The 16,783-nt window shown below is 42.6% G+C and overlaps 1 protein-coding gene across 1 annotated transcript in view; it reads right to left on the reverse strand.

Moving 5' to 3' along the window:
• Positions 1-16,783, reverse strand: part of prkcq (protein kinase C, theta) — a 172,152-nt gene that overhangs the window by 30,730 nt on the left and 124,639 nt on the right. The window contains exons 12-13 of the mRNA XM_060843096.1: positions 13,219-13,392; positions 1,860-1,951 (exon numbers count right to left, since the gene is read on the reverse strand). Coding sequence (XP_060699079.1) covers positions 1,860-1,951; positions 13,219-13,392 — 266 coding nt within the window. The remainder of the gene's footprint in view (positions 1-1,859; positions 1,952-13,218; positions 13,393-16,783) is intronic.

The following is a 16,783-nucleotide window of genomic DNA, read 5'->3' on the forward strand; positions in this document are numbered from 1 at the left end:
TCAAATGAGTCTTGTACCAACCTCCTGCTTCTCACTCACACCCTTACAGACTATTTATATCCAAATAATCATGGAGTGCCCTCATCGGGTAATACAGGATGGCATTCAGCTATGTCTATGTTGGCTCATCTGCAGAACTTTCCATCTGTCCATCCTTTTCCATGCTTTAGACCTGCCTTTTTAGCAAACCATTCATTAAGCACTTTCAATCAATCTATTCACAAAAAGCTGCAGCAAAAAGACAAATCTAAATAAGAGCTGTGATCTCAGATTTTATTGATATTTGCAATTTATTGATTTGATTGTAGATTTAAGGCAGAAGATATTTAACATTATTTAACGTTAGGAAACAAAAGGATATCTAGGGGGCCCTTCTTGTGGTGTGGAGGTAGCAACCCTATCCCTGGACTAAGAGATCCAAATTCAAGTCCCACCTGCTCCAGAGGGTGTGTCATAACATCCCTGAACAAGTTGATTAGCAAAATAGGTTAAAGTTTAAAAAAATCTAATTCTGAAAGCTGATGCTAATCTGTATTGATTAGATGTAATCACATTTGACAAGGAGCATAGCTCTCTCTAACAAAGACAGGCATTATTGGAGAAATTCTGCAGGTCTGTGGAGAGACAGCAGTCAACGTTTGAAGTCCAGTGACTCTTCTTCAGAATAACTCCCTCTATGCAGTCCCCATAAAGTCTCCCAAACATTAGTCAGGACAGCACCTCTATGCAGATCAGTAAAGCATCGTTCCAGACATCCCACACACACACTCCCATAACATATTGTCTGGCTAACACCAATTGCTACAGTTAACTTTTAAAAACAAAGTTTTGTGATTTATATAAGAAAGAAGTGAAACGATCATGGTTTTGGAACAGCTGAAAGACTCAATCAAGGTATTTTTCAGTGTATAATTTCAGTTACATCACACTATAAATTTTTGCTATAAATTCTGTGTCTTACAATTGTGTACTCCACAACCACCTGATGAAGGAGTTGTGCTCCAAAGGCTAGTGCTTCCAATTAAACCTGTTGGACTATAACCTGATGCTGTGTGATTTTTAACTTTGTACACCCCAGTCCAATACTGGCACCTCCAAATCATGACACACATTCTCTGTTAGAGATTGTCATTAAATGCAAAATTAGTAATGTTCTATATGAATTGAAATTGTCTAAATGCATCATACATTTCAGTCTTGACCACACTGCATTGTGCATTGAGCTTCTCAACTCTTTCCTACACAGGACTAAAAGAACTTTTGAATCTAGGTCATAGAGGTGAGAAACGATGTTTATTCTGACTTTCTCAAGTCTCCCTAAATGTACTCTCAGAAAGAACATTTTTCCATTAAGGATAATTTATAAACAGAAATATTTCACATTTCCAAGAGGCAGAGATGGGTTGATTTTCTTATGATTGTTCATGATGGAGAGAAATTGGTTTGAAATTCAACAGGTCAATCCAGTGCCTGGAGCACAGAACGAAGGGCAGCTGAAGAAAACTCTGTCATGATTCTTATGAAAGGCTGAAAAGATCCAAAGAGCACTAAATCATACTTGCAACTCTTCTGATCTATTCACAACAGCACAAAGAAATTTTGATATAGAGAATTTTACCCAGTCTTTATCACCTTCTGGGCATCAGAGAAGAAATGCCTTTGTTGGATGGAAGATCTTTCAACTTTTAGAAAGTTTTGAAGATGCACACTAAGGTACAGACCATATTTGGTGTTACTTTTCTTTTCTACTATTTTCCACTGTAATGTTACAGTAATGTTATACACTCTAGGATTGGTGAATGCTGCCAAATTGTTACCTAGACAATTAAATAAAGCTTCTAAGAAAAAAGTCCACTTACGTTGCCCTTGGTGCATCAAATTTTTGGCAATTCTGAATGTGAAACATTAGGTCACCGCCATTCAGGTATTCCATGACAAAGAATAGGTTCTCCTGTACCAAGCAGAAATAAGGAAGATCAGCGTATAGTTCCACAGACAAACACCAGGAGACCAGACAAGAAACTGTCACAAAATTGAACAGGAAGATTACTCTGTCATAAAATGGAAGTCAGCTTGGATTTGAACAAGCTCAATATCGAATCCTATTCTAACAATGAGAGTTGGTCAGATCTGCCATGCTGAATCAGTTGCATATTGACTAGAATCAGTTCAAGTGTAGTGTAAACTCTCACTTAGTGGAGGCGAGGGCCTCTGGTATCATTGCTAGAAGACTGTGAACTGAGAGGCTCAGGTAACATTCTGGGGCGGGAGTTCAAATCCCCTCATGTGGATGGTGGAATTTGAATTCAATAAAAAAAAATCTGGAATTAAGCGTTTAATGATGATCATAAAGCCATTGCTGACTGTTGGGTTCATTAATCCCCTTCAGGGAATGGGGATTTCTGTCCTTTAGAAGGAAAGCAACTTGAGTTCAGGCAACTGTCTGTGTGGAGTTTGCACATTCTCCCTGTGTCTGTGTGAGTTTCCTCCAGGTGCTCCAATTTCCTCCCACAGTCCAAAAATGTGCAGGTTAGATGAATTGGCCATGCTAAATTGCCTGGAGTGTTAGGTGAATGGGTCTGGGTGGGTTGCTCTGCGGAGGGTCGGTGTGGACTTGTTGGGCCGAAGGGCCTGTTTCCACCCTGTAAATAACCTAATCTAATGAAGAAAAGTCATATCAGACTCAAAGCATTAACTCTATTTCCCTCTCCTCAGATGCTGCCAGACTTGCTGAGTTTCTCCAGCTATTTCTGTGTTTGCTTGAGATTATTATGGAGCTGTAGTCAGGCACTGTGGCTGCCACACCAAAGGAACGATGTGAGTGTGCTGGAGAGGGTGCACAGGAGATTCACCAGGAAATTAGCTAGTCTACCTGACAAAGGAGCTGAGCTCTGAAAGCTGGTCTTTTCAAATAAACCTTTGGACTATAACCTGATGTTGTGTGATTTTTTTTAACTATGAGGGACATAGATGAGGATTAATTTCTTCCCCTTAAGAGAGGGGTCAGTAATCAAGGGGAACAGTTTGAAGGCACGGCGCAGGAGATTTAGACGGGATTTGAGGAAACTTCTTTTTCACCCAGAGAGTGAGTATCTGGAATTCACTGTGTTAAACAATGGGAGAGGCAGGGTCCCTCAAGATATTGAAGAAATATTTAGAAGAACACTTGAAACTCCATAGGCTATGGATGAAGTGCTGGAAAATGTGTTGAGAATAGATGGATATTTGCTAACCAGTGCAGACACAATGGGCAGCAGGGTCTCTTTCTACGTTTTAAACTCTCCATGACTATATTACGAACCTCCATATTGTGCACCATCCTACATCACTTTTCTTGTATCGCTACGGAGGTACTGACGGTGGTAGCATCATAGTTATTTTTTTTAACGAGTTGTCTGACACTGCTATTCTTTTTTTCTACCCCCACACTACCACCTAACTGCGGTAGTGCTTATTTATCCCCAGCACCCATGGTGTGTGTGTGCAGGTGTGAGACACAGTGAGAGACACAAAGTGCACGAATCTTTATTCAATTTCCATCACCAGGAAGAAAGGAAACACCCGAGTGGCCGGTGACAAGCAGTGCCCTTCACATCAAAGGGCAATGCTGTGTGATCAAACAGTGAAGGGGAGGGCAGGGATTAAATCAAAATAGAGTTGGAGGGGGAAATAATGCACTCCACTCCCTGCGGCACCCACCTCTCCCTGAAAAACTCCAGGGTGTTGGTGGACACCGCGTGCTCCTTCTCCAAGGACACCCGGGCCCTAACGTAACTGCGGAAGAGGGGCAGGCAGTCGGCCCTAACGACACCCTCCATGACCCGCTGCCTGGACCTGTTTATGGCTAGTTTGGCCAGGCCCAGGAGCAGACCCACGAGGAGGTCTTCAGACCTGCCCTCCCTCCTCCGCACCGGGTGCCCGAAGATCAGGAGCGTGGGACTGAAGTGCAATCAAAAGCAGAGGAGGAGGTTTTTAAGAAAAGCATCATAGTTATATTAGTGGACTGGTAACCACAGGATTGGATTATGGCATTCAAATCTTGAAGTGGTAGTTTAAAACTCCGGAATTAAAAGGTAGTATCAGTGAATTTGAGACTACCAGTTAGAGTCAAAATTCCCATTCACTGCCACCATTTATAGAAAGAAGGTTGCCATCCTTATTCTGTCTGCACCTAGCCCATAGCAATGGGACTTTCCTCTGAAATGGCCTAGCAAGCCACCTCATCGTCAGCAAGATAGCTCTCCACACGTTCTGTATGGACAATCAAATGCCACCAAACCCATTCCTGAGATCATCACTAGTGCAGAGGTAGGCCATTCAGCCCCTCAATCACTACCATTCAATAAAATCATGGCCGATCTGACTTTAGCCTCAACTCTACATTCTTGCCTGAGCAACACCCAGCCTCCACAATCCTCTGTTAATCTCAATCTCACAGATATGAAAGTGAATGTCTGATGACACCCACAAACACTATCAGTAAACAGCACCACCTGCACATGCACAGAGCTCCTGTCAATACCGCCAGTGACATCATTCCATCATTGTTGTGGTTCTGTTTGCCGAGCTGGGAGTTTTTGTTGCAAACGTTTCGTCCCCTGTCTAGGTGACATCCTCAGTGCTTGGGAGCCTCCCGTGAAGCGCTTCTGTGATGTTTCCTCCGGCATTTATAGTGGCTTGTCTCTGCCACTTCCGGTTGTCAGTTGCTGTCCGCTGCAGTGGCCGGTATATTGGGTCCAGGTCGATGTGTTTGTTGATAGAAAGGGGACGAAACGTTTGCAACAAAAACTCCCAGCTCGGTGAACAGAACCACAACAATGAGCACCCGAGCTACAAATCTTCTCCCAAACTTTGATCATTCCATCATGTTTGCTCTTATTGATTGTGATTATTTGGGTGTTGCCATGTTTTTTACTGCAGGGCATGTCACAAAATGAGCATGTGCAGAACTTTTGCGGTATGCACGGTAAATCTTTTGGGAATCTAAGGTGGCCCAGCCCACAGCAAACAATTGGGAGGTGATGGCCAGGTGGTATTGTTGATGGACTAATAACCTAGAGACCCAGCTAATGTTCTGGGAACCTGGGTTCAAATCCTTTCATGGCTGATGTTGAAAGTTGAATTTAATAAAAAAAACTCTAGAATCTTCCTAAAGGCATTGTGGGCTTGCTGACAGTATATGGGACTGCAGCAGTTCAAGACACAGCTCATCACCCCAACCTTCTCAAGTGTCAATTAGGGACAGGCAATAAATGCTGGCCTTTCTAGTGACACCCTCGTCCTGTGAATGAATGAATTCAAAAAGAAAACCCAGGCTCCATGTAGTGATTCCAGGTCAGCGAGGTGGACTTTATAGAATAGGATTTCCCTGATTGGGGCTGTTAATCTGGTATATAAGCAGTGTCAGAAATCCTGTTCACCCTGGAAGCTGGACAGTGTCAAGGATTCTCCACAGGTAAATAAAGGGGTGACTTGGTGATGGGATACCGGCCTTTGTGGAGTCATTTTACTCTGATACTCTCAGTGGAAGGTCATTCCAAAGTCTGACCACCATCAGAGAAAGAGAATTCCTCTCATTTTTAAAGAGTGCCCCTAGTTATAGATTTCCCCATGAGAGGAAATATCCGCTCAACATCCAACCTGTCAAGTCCCCTCAAAATTTTGTGTATTTCAATGAGGTAATCTCTCATTCCTCCAGTGAGTTTAATGGGTTCAATCTGCTCAATGCTTCCTCTTTAGAAACTGTCCTCATCCCAGGAATCAGCAAGTGAACCTTCTCTCTCAATGTCCTTAAGGAAGAAGATCAAATCTGAGATGCAATCTCACTCAGGTACTATTCAGCTTTAACAATGCTTCCTGACTTTTCTCTCCCTTCCCTTTGCAACGAAGGGCAACATTTCATTTGAATTCCCAGTTACTTGCTGAACCAATAGCCTGACATTTTGTTATTCACAGAATGGCGTTTCGCAGAGTTCCAAAGTGTCTCTCTTGTCAAAACAAATTCTCCTTTTCCCTTATTCCTGCCAATGTGGATGAGTTAAGATTTTTCTCTCTTAGCTAACAAATTCCCTCTCCACATTGATAAGAATATCAGCTCTTATTCTGTGCAGTAATCTTATATGCCACACTTTACCACATTTCTTTTAGAAATTCATTCACTAAAACTAGAAGTTTCCTGTCATTCTGGAACTCACTGTCAGTAAAGATGGGAGAGGGAGATACCCTTATAACATTTGATAAGTATTTACAACTCACTGTCATGGAAAGGCTGCCGACATCATCAAAGACCCATCGCACCCCGTTAATGCTGTCCTACAACCTCTTCAGTCAGGCAGAAGGTACAGAAGCCTGAGCGCACGTACCAGCAGGTCAGGAGCAGCTTCTTGCTGGCTGTTATTTTTCTGATGAATGGGCTAGCTAGCCTGAAATAATGCTGACCTTGCTAATGCTGATCTTGCCTAGTGCACACCCTGTGTAATGTAACCTGTAAGCCTCGAAGTCTTTTTGATCTGTACTTCCTAGCTTACTCTGATCTGCCTGTACTGCTCGTAAACAAAGCATTTTACTGTACCTTGGTACATGTAACAATAACACAATCAATGTGCACTTGTGATGCCGAGGCATACAAGGCAATGGACCAAGTGCTGGAAAATGGGATTAGGATAGTTAAGTGGCTGTGTTTGGCCAGCATGGATGAGATGGGATGAAGGGCCTTTTTCTGTGCTGTAAACCTCTAATGACCATATAAATCCATCTCAATTACCCAGTTTTCTCAATCCAATCCTTTCATTAATGTGTACATACTCACTTCCTAGGTATTTATTATTCCAAATGCAATCATTCCCTGATATCTGATGTTCTCTACACAGTTAGGAGTTTTGAGAAGATTTCCAAAACTCTATCAACAAACACATTGACTTAGACCCCATTTACTACCCTCTGAGAAAAAGAGCAGGAAATGACATCACAACCCAAGGAACCCTAAAGGCATAAATAAAAAGCGGGTCATGAACATCAGTGCTTCACCTGAGGCTCACTGATGAGGTTACCAAGAATGGCGACGAAACGTCTGAAAATGAATCTTCCAGCTCAGCGAGCAAACTTACATCCATTCTCCACATAGTCTTGAATACTATTCATTATTCTCAGTGTAACCATTCCTTGTGCTAACTGAGTTGGTGCAAAATGTTACACTCTTCCATGCTTGGAGATGCTCTGTCCAGACTGCTGTACTGGTATAAAGCTTTGATTCTCTCATAAATAAGATGCAATATATAAAACTAATGAATATTACATGGTGCTCCCAAGCAGCAAAACAAAATCTTTTACTGGATTTGTGTTTAGCAGTAAGTAATTTAGTCTCCAAAGACAGATAGATTTATTCGCAGATAAAGATTACCGAAGCTATAAGGGAGTATTCTTTGCTAAAGCAGTTTTAATGTGGATGAATATAGTATAAAAATAGTGCCTTAGGGGATCTTGTTGTGCAGTGGTAGTGTCCCTACCTCTGAACCAGGAGGCCAAGGTCAAGTCCCACCTACTTCAAGGTTGTGTAGTAGAGACTCTGAACTGATGGATTTGAGAATAGACTGGAGAGTTACATTGAAATCTTTAAGGTTTCTTGTGGCACAATGGTAGCATCCTAACCTCTGAGCTAGGAGACATGTGTTCAAGTGGCAACTACTCCAGAGGAGTGTGTCATAACATCTCTGATATGATTATTTAGAAGTAGCTCATAGAAACCATTTGATGTGACAGAGTAAGTAACCCTGCCTCAGTTACCACTGCACTTTGATGAACTAAAGGTTTTGTGTTATTCAGCTTTTTAGTAATATTTATTCAAGTAAATAACTTTATTCTGTTACAAAATGGTTCTATAGGCTAGGACTTATCTCACTGGAGGGCAGCAGGTTGAGGGGTGACCTTATAGAAGTTTACAAAGGTGCGTTGATAACTTGAATAGCAACGGCCTTTTTCCTAGGGTGGGGGAGTTCAAAATCGGGGGCATATTTTTAAGGTGAGGGGAGAAAGATTTAAAAAGGATATGAGGTGCAACTTTTTTTTTTACACAGAGAGTGGTTTGTGTGTGGAATGAACTGCCAGAGGAAGTGGTGAATGGATGCAGGTACAGTTACAACATTTAAAAGACATTTGGAACAGTACATGAATAGGAAAGGCTTGGAAGGATATGGGCCAAAGGTAGGCAAGTGGGACTCATTTAGTTTGGGAACATGGCCGGCATGGATGAGTGCTGTATGACTCTATGAATATATGAGTGGAGGTTTATCATTATGAATTTGCCACAGCGTACTATTTTATTGAATGCTTTGTATATGAGGATGGGAATTATTCAGGAATCTAACTTGTATAGTTAGTTACACATTCTGGAACTTTGGAATAACCAAAGCCACAGATATGGCTTTTGTGTTAAATCATATAGAACTAAAAGATCTCTCAGGCCATAAGTATAATGACCAGAGGATTACTCTGTCTCTTGACTTATTTTGGCTACTTCTACTTGAGCAAAGAATAATCATAGACAGATAAGCAGATAGGCAGCTCTCAAGAGTGACCTGAGGCAGGATCTCCAATATCTGATAGACTTAGAGGTTTATTTTTCTCTGACTTGAGTGTCAGATAGCGTGGGGCACTCAACTTGAAATGTAATGCACGGAGCTTAATCTGCTACCTCTTCTGCTGTCCCTGCTATAGGAATAATGTTGTGGACCTTGAAAGGGCTCAGACAAGATTTACAAGGATGTTGTCAGGATTGGAGGGTTTGAGCTTGAGGGAGGGGCTGAATTGCTGAATAATTGTTTATACTTGTGAAAAATATCAAAGAATGAGAAAAGCCATTATCCAAACTCCAGTGTTTGATTACTAATGGTAAGACACAACTTAAAACTGATGCTATTACCCTTTGTCATTCTAAGATATATCGCATACTTCTGCTTTCTTGGGTGTGTGCTGTGACCGGCAAAGAAGACAGATTTCCCAGCGCAATGGCTGTGAGGGGCTGGGCAAATAGGGATTCCCTCAGATTTTACCATCAATCCTGTCTCTATTGAGCATTCCCACATTTTACATTCACCACACAGTTAAACAAAGACACAACATTGCGCTATATTAGACTCAATGGGACTAAAATTGGATTTGAGCCACAATTCAAAATTGGCTAAGTGAGTTTAGATTAGATTCCCTGCAGTGTGGAAATAGGACCTTCAGCCCAACCCAACCCTCTGAAGAGTAACCCACCCAGACCCATCACCCTCTGACTAATGCACCTAACACTATGGGCAATTTAGCATGGCCAATTCACTTGACCTGCACATCCGGACCAAACCCATGCAGACACAGGGAGAATGTGCAAACTCCACACAGACAGTCACCCAAGGCTGGTATTGAGCCTGGGACCCTGGTGCTGTGAGGCTAACCACTGAGCCACCATGCCGTTGCTTCGCATGATAGTTTAACCTCAATATACAGTTTTCTGGAAGCAATCAAAACTGAGTTTTATACATAGGGCTGTAGGATTACTGTCAGTAGGGCTGTAGATAGCTATTATTTCCTGGGGACATGACAACTAGTGAAATTGAAATTCAGAGACTAGAATCATCTGAAATCGAAAACCAATTTCAGAAGTGGTAGCCATAATAGCTGTCAATGATTGATACAAATATCCATCCAGATCAATAATGCTGTCTGTGCCCAGTCTGGCCCATATGTGACTCCAGACCATAACAATGTGGTTGACTCCTAATTGCTCTCTGCAATGGCTGAGCAAGTCACTCAATTCAAGGGCAATTAGGGATGTCCAACAAATGCTGGCCCAGCAAGAGACATTCCATCAAAGGTTAAAGAAAACAACTTGCTCTGAACCCTGTCTACATCCCATTTCACTCCCCAGCTCACTTGGTCACACTGAATTGGGTGTAAGACCGTAGACCTATATACATTGGAGCAGTATTAGGCCATTCGGCCCATCAAGTTTGCTCACCATTTGATCACGGCTGATGTTACTCAACCCCATTCCCTGCCTTCTCCATGTCACCCTTGATCTCCTTATCAATGAAGAACCTATCTCTGCCTTAGATACCCAATGACCTGGCCTCAACAGCGCTCTGTAGCAATGAGTTCCACAGAGTAACCACTCTCTGCCTTCTTCCCCATCTCAGTTCTAAAGAATGTCCCTTCACTCCGAGGCTGTGCCCTGGTGTCCTAGTCTCTCCTATGAGTGGAATCATCTTCTGCATGTCCACTCTATCCAGGTTTTGATATATATCAGGGATAAGAACATTGCCTGATGTTTGATTAATGGCAGGATAAGGATTCAAGGATGAGTTACAAGTATATATTAGGTCAGTGTTTATATTGTCTGGTTAGGGCAAAAGTGAGGACTGCAGATGCTGGAAACCAGAGTCTAGATTAGAGTGGTGCTGGAAAAGCACAGCTAGTCAGGCAGCATCTGAAGAGCAGGAAAATCAATGTTTTGGGTGAAAGCCCTTCATCAGGAATGAACTTCAATCCTGATGAAGGGCTTTTGCTCAAAACATAGATTTTCCTGCTCCTCAGATGCTGCCTGACCTGCTGTGCTTTTCCAGCACCACTCTAATCTAGACTCTGGTTAAAAATCTTATCTTCTCTGGTTAAAAACCTTATCTTCTGATGTTATATAATGTTAACTCAAGGGCACTGAACATGGACATTTGAATGACACCATCAGAGTTGACAATAACGCCAAGGAATGGCATTATGTACAAAGTAAACCAGTGACCCCTTCGAGAGATTTGTGACAATTGGGATTCCTCTTACACATATTTAAATAAAACAGGTCTACTTGGCTTCAAGATTAAATGCTTGAGATAAAACCAATTGAGATATATAATCCTTAATGGATAGAGAAAATAAACTTAAGACCATTCTTCCTGATACACAGATTGTGAAAGACCAGCTTTTTGGATGCTGCCTGACCTGCTGTGCTTTTCCAGCACCACTCTAACCTAATCTGGATGGGCAGCATGGGGTCTCAGTGGCGAGCACTGCTGCCTCACAATGCCAGGGACCAATGGTTGAATTCCCGCCTTGGGCAACTGCCTGTGTGGAGTTTCCACATTCTCCCTGTGTCTGTGTGGGTTTCCTCTGGGTGCTCCAGTTTCCTCCCACAGTCCAAAGATGTGCAGTTTAGGTGAATTGGCCATGCTAAATTTCCTGTAGTGTTAGGTGGATTAGTCAGGGGTAAATATAGTGGGGTGGGTTTCTCTTCGGAGGGTCGGTGTGGACTTGTTGGGCCGAAGGGCTTGTTTCCACGCTGTAGGGAATCTACCTATCTAATTTAGTAGTGATGTCCATAGCCACTATTCACAATGTTTTCCAGGAAAGTTAGTTGACTTTATTTCTTCATGACACACACTTCTTTTTAATTAATCACACACAAAACCATCCTATCCAAATCAGCATGAGATTAATTTGTAATTTAAAGACCATTTCAAGTTCACAGTTTATAATGTGCAACTGGTTGGAAGAACTCAGTATGTGACTTGGCCAACATATTTAACTCCCCAATACACAGGAGGTATGAACACATCCAATTAAACACAATCATTTATTCCTGTACAGAGGGATGTTATAATGGGTTAGAAATAAAACACTGTAAGGGATGCGCTCCATGGTTAATGATGTTAAAACATCATCATTCTCACTGGAGCTACCTGTAAATTAATCACTTGATTTATTAGCACAGCACAAGTATAATCAATAATTTCTTTTCTCATTTACTTGTTTTCATTGCTTCTGAATCAGGGACTTTTCACCAATTTCAGCCAGACAATGTGAGCAGGTAATATTATGGAAATGCATTGGCTACTGATGTGATCATCTTCTTTCACAGGATTCAGGTATTGCTGGCAAGGTCAGGATTTGCTGCCCATCCCTAATTGCCCTTGAACTGAAGGTTTGCTGAGCCTTTTATAGAATCCCTACAGTGTGGAACAGGCTATTTAGCCCAACAAATCCACACCAACCCTCCGAAATATAATCCACCCAGACCTGTTCCCCTGACTAATGCACCTAACCAATACATCCCTGAACACTATCGGCAATGTAGCATGGACAATTCTCCTGACCTGCACATTTGTGGATTGCGGGAGGAATACAGAGCACCCAGATGAAACCCATGCAGACACGGGGAGAATGTACAAACTCCACACAGACAGTCGCCCGGGGCTGGAATCAAACCTGGGTCCCTGGTGCTGTGAGGCAGCAGTGCTAACCACTGAGCTACTGTGCTGCCCTGGATTTTGTGGGATTGTTAAGAGACAACCACATTGCTGCAGGGTTGAAGTCATATGTAGGCCTGAAGGACATTAGTGAACCAGATGTGATTTTATGATGAGCAATAGTCACCATTCAAATAAACAGATTAGCATTGAATTCAAAATCTTATTATTGGAACTTAAATTCCACCATGTAACCATAGTGAGATTGAGCCCTTCCCCCTAGAGAATTAAGCCTGAACATCTACATTACTATTATGTGGCATTATCACTATACCACCATCCCCTGTAGTTCTGAAATCAAGAGTCACATGCCATGTAGATGCTGAGAAGAGAGGGATGGAGGAACCATATGAAGAGATCACTACGTAAAAGTTCGCATTCTGTACATTAGTGTGATAGTTAAAAAAAAGAGTTGTTTGGAACTTCTGAGAGTCAAAAAGTGTGGTGCTGGAAAAAGCATGGCAGGTCAGGCAACGTCCGGGGAACAGGAGAATCAGGCATATGCCCTCCTTCAGCTCAGACGTTTCAACTCTGACTCTCCGGCATCTGCAGTCCTCACTTTCTCTTTGAAACTTCTGAGAGTCAGACAATAGTCACTCTCCGATAAGGCAGAGATACAGCAGGCTCAGGGTTGGGGCAGTCCAACCTGAGAGACAGTGCCTACAGTGCCCAGTTGTACAGATTTCATAGCCTAAGGAAGTGTGCCAGGGGGAGATGAAGCTTCCCTCTATCAGGAAGGAAAAAGGATGTGTCTTGGTTGGGAATCTGTAACATGGCACTATGAAAGGAGGTGAACTCCAAAACAGTGTGAGTGACTGAACCAGTATGTTATATCGTGCCTAGCTGTGCCAACCAAACATGGTGAAACATGTTTAATAATTGCAGATTACTTGCAAAAGTTAATAAAAACAAAAGGATTGAAAACTTTAAAACAAAAGCTTACCTTGGTTTGGAACGTACAGTAGAGGTGAGTGAGAAATGGATGTTCCCAGGCAAGAGAGAGTACCCGTTTCTCAACCATAGTGCATTCCACATCATCATCCATCAGCACCACATCCTTCTTCAACGCTTTAATGGCAAAGAACTGATTCTTGTCCTTTAGCTCTGCAAGGAAGACCTGGAGAGGAGGAGATAGGAATAGGAGAGAAGCTGTTACTAAGGTGGAATTGTCCATCCCCATTCATGGAGTACAACTGATAGTTGGAAAAAATGATAGATAGGAATGTTTACTTCCACAAAATGCCATCCCTTTATGACCTGGGACTGCAGGAGTTAAACTTTTACTCATCCCTTGCTTTAGCAGATCTGATAAGATTTATAAAATTAATTTGAATTGTTTTCCAATTGTGTCTTGTCGCTATCGTCCTGGATTGTTTGAACCAAGGCCTATGTATCAGTCTGTCACATTGATCCACAGATTGTCACCAAGTAGATACTTTCTGAAGATGAATGCAATGGGATGCAGCATTAATGTTTGTTTTCTTTTACAAAGAAAGTTCATGCAACTGGAATAAAAAGGAGAAAATGCAAGAGATAGACATCAAGCAAAGTATTTGGAAGAACGGAAAAGTATCTGCCTAACTCCTCACCATAAATCTTCTGATGAAGGATCTCAAATTGATGTTCCAGCGTTTCGTTTCTCTTTCATGGAATGTAGGCTTCATTGACAAGGCCAGTATTTGTTGTCCATCCCTGACTCACCCTGAACTGAATGGCTTATTGGGCCATTCCAGGGGGCAGTGAAGAGTCAACCACATTACTGGGGCTCTGCAGTCACATGTACACCAGACCAGGTAAGGATGGTAGATTTCCATCCCAAAAACCAGTTTGGTTTTTAGGACAAATCAATACGAATTGCACAGGCACCATTAGGCCAGCATCGAATTTCAGATTTTACTCGGTTCAGATTTCACCATCTGTCATAGTGGGGTTCAAACCTTTCTCCCCAGAACATTGATCTGGGTCATGGGATTACTAGTCCAATATTGCGTTCAATTCTGGTCTCCCTACTATAGAAAAGATCAAAGGATTCAGAAAAGATTTACAAGACTGTTGCCAGAGTTGGAGAGTTTGAGACACAGGGAAAGGCTGAATGACTGGACTATTTGCCTTGGAGCATCAGAGGCTGATGGGTGACCTTATAGGTGTTTATAGAATCATGAGGGGCATGGAGAGGGTAAATAGGCACAATGTTTTTCCTGGGGGTGGGGGATTGCACCCAGAGAATTAAGCCTGAACCTCTGGATTACTATTACTGGGACATTAGCACAAGACAAAAGACGGAAAATTATAGGCCAATTATTCTAACCTCGGTTGTAGGTAAAATTCTAGAATCCATCATTAAGGATGAGATTTCTAAATTCTTGGAAGTGCAGGGTTGGATTAGAACAAGTCAGCATGGGTTTAGTAAGGGGAGGTCGTGCCTGACAAACCTGTTAGAATTCTTTGAAAACAAGTAGGTTAGACCAGGAAAACTCAGTGGATGTTATCTACTTAGACTTCCAAAAGGCCTTTGATAAGGTGCCTCACAGAGGCTGCTGAGTAAGATGAGGGCCCATGGTGTTTGGGGTGAGTTGTTGGCATGGATTGAGGATTGGCTGTCTGACAGAAGGCAGAGAGTTTGCATAAAAGGTTCTTTTTCGGAATGGCAGCTAGTGACAAGTGGTGTCCTGCAGCTGTTCACTTTATATATTAGTGATCTGGATGAGGGGACTGGGGGCATTCTGGCAAAGTTTGCTAATGGTACGAAGTTAGGCGGACAGGCAGGTAGTTCTGAGGAAGTGGGGAGGCTGCAGAAAGATTGAGACAGTTTAGGAGAGTGGTCCAAGAAATGGCTGATGAAATTCAACATGAGCAAGTGTGAGGTCTTGCACTTCGGAAAAAAGAATACAAGCATGGACTATTTTCTAAAGGGTGAGTAAATTCATAAAGCCAAAGTACAAAGGGATCTGGGCGTGCTAGTCCAGGATTCTGTAAAAGTTGACTTGCAGTTTGAGTCCATGGTTAAGAAAGCTGATCTGTAGCCTAATTCCATATACCTGCCTATGGCTGGTAGCCCTTCATACCTTTGCGTATCAAAAAAGCTACCACAAATTTAAAATTAACAACTGATGAAAGAGCTGGAAGAGGAAGCACATTTAAGAGGAGCATTAACATTGGCATGGTTTGGTTAGGGAAAACAGACTGGCTCTCTGTGGTTTTTTTTTCACATAATCCTATGTTATTTGGGCAGGACCTAAGAAAGACAGAATATTGAAAAGATCTGCAAGTATAAATGGGTGGACACTGGGAAGTTATTTCTGTCAGGCGGAGAGTCTCGGTCCTGTGGGCACTGCCTTAGAATTAGAGGGGGTCAACTTAGAATGAACTGAGGAGACATTTCTTCAGCCAGACAGTGGGGTCCTGTGGAATTCGTTGCCACGGAGCTTAGCGGAGGCTGGAACGTTAAATGTCTTCATGGCAGAGATTGATAAATTCTTGATCTCGCAAGGAATTATGGGATACGGGGAGTATGCGGGTAAGTGGCTTTGAAATGTCCATCAGCCATGATTAAATGGTGGAGTGGTCTCGATGGGCCAAATGGCCTTACTTCCACTCCTATGCGTTATGGTCTTACCATTATCTCCTGTAGTTCTGAAATCAATAGTCATGAGCCACGTAGACTCCAGGAAGGGAGGGATGGAGGAACCATATCATAATGTAAAGATTTGCATTCTGTACATTAATGTGTTAATAAAAAAAGAGTTTGTTGGAACTACTGGGGGTGGGGGAGTCCAAAACTAGAGGGCATAGTTTCCGGGTGAGACGGGAAAGTTTTTTAAAGGGACCTAAGGGGCAATATTTCGTACAGAGTGTGATGCGGTGTATGGAATGAACTGCCAGAGGAAGTGGTGGAGGTTGGTACAATTACAACATTTAGTAGGCATCAGGATGGGTATATGAATAGGAAGGGTTTAGAGGGATATTGGCCGAGTGCTGGCAAATGGGACTACACGAGTTTAGGATATCTGGTTAGCTTGGACGAGTTGGAGGGAAGGGTCTATTTCTGTGCTGTATATTTCCATGACATTACCACAACCTTTGGGATGTCTCGCTGCTTGGTGGTGCTTTACTAATTTCTGGACATCGTGGGAAGCTTTCCTGCATACATTATTTTCAACACTATCTTGGCACATAGACATTTGCTCCACAGGAGGAGGCTATTTGGCCCATGGTGTTTGCACTGGTCAATAAAGATCTGCGTACACTAATCCCTTCCTCCAGTTCTTGGCCTTTAGCTCTGCAGGGAGAAAGTGAGGACTGCAGATGCTGGAGTACCAGAGCTGAAAATGTGTTGCTGGAAAAGCGCAGCAGGTCAGGCAGCATCCAAGGAACAGGAAATTCGACGTTTCGGGCATAAGCCCTTCATCAGAAATGAGGAAAGTGTGTCCAGCAGGCTACGATAAAAGGTAGGGAGGAGGGACTTGGGAGAGGGGCGATGGCGATGTGATAGGTGGAAGGAGGTCAAG

Source organism: Hemiscyllium ocellatum, chromosome 23, assembly GCF_020745735.1.
Source record: "Hemiscyllium ocellatum isolate sHemOce1 chromosome 23, sHemOce1.pat.X.cur, whole genome shotgun sequence".
NCBI classification, from domain to species: domain Eukaryota; kingdom Metazoa; phylum Chordata; class Chondrichthyes; order Orectolobiformes; family Hemiscylliidae; genus Hemiscyllium; species Hemiscyllium ocellatum.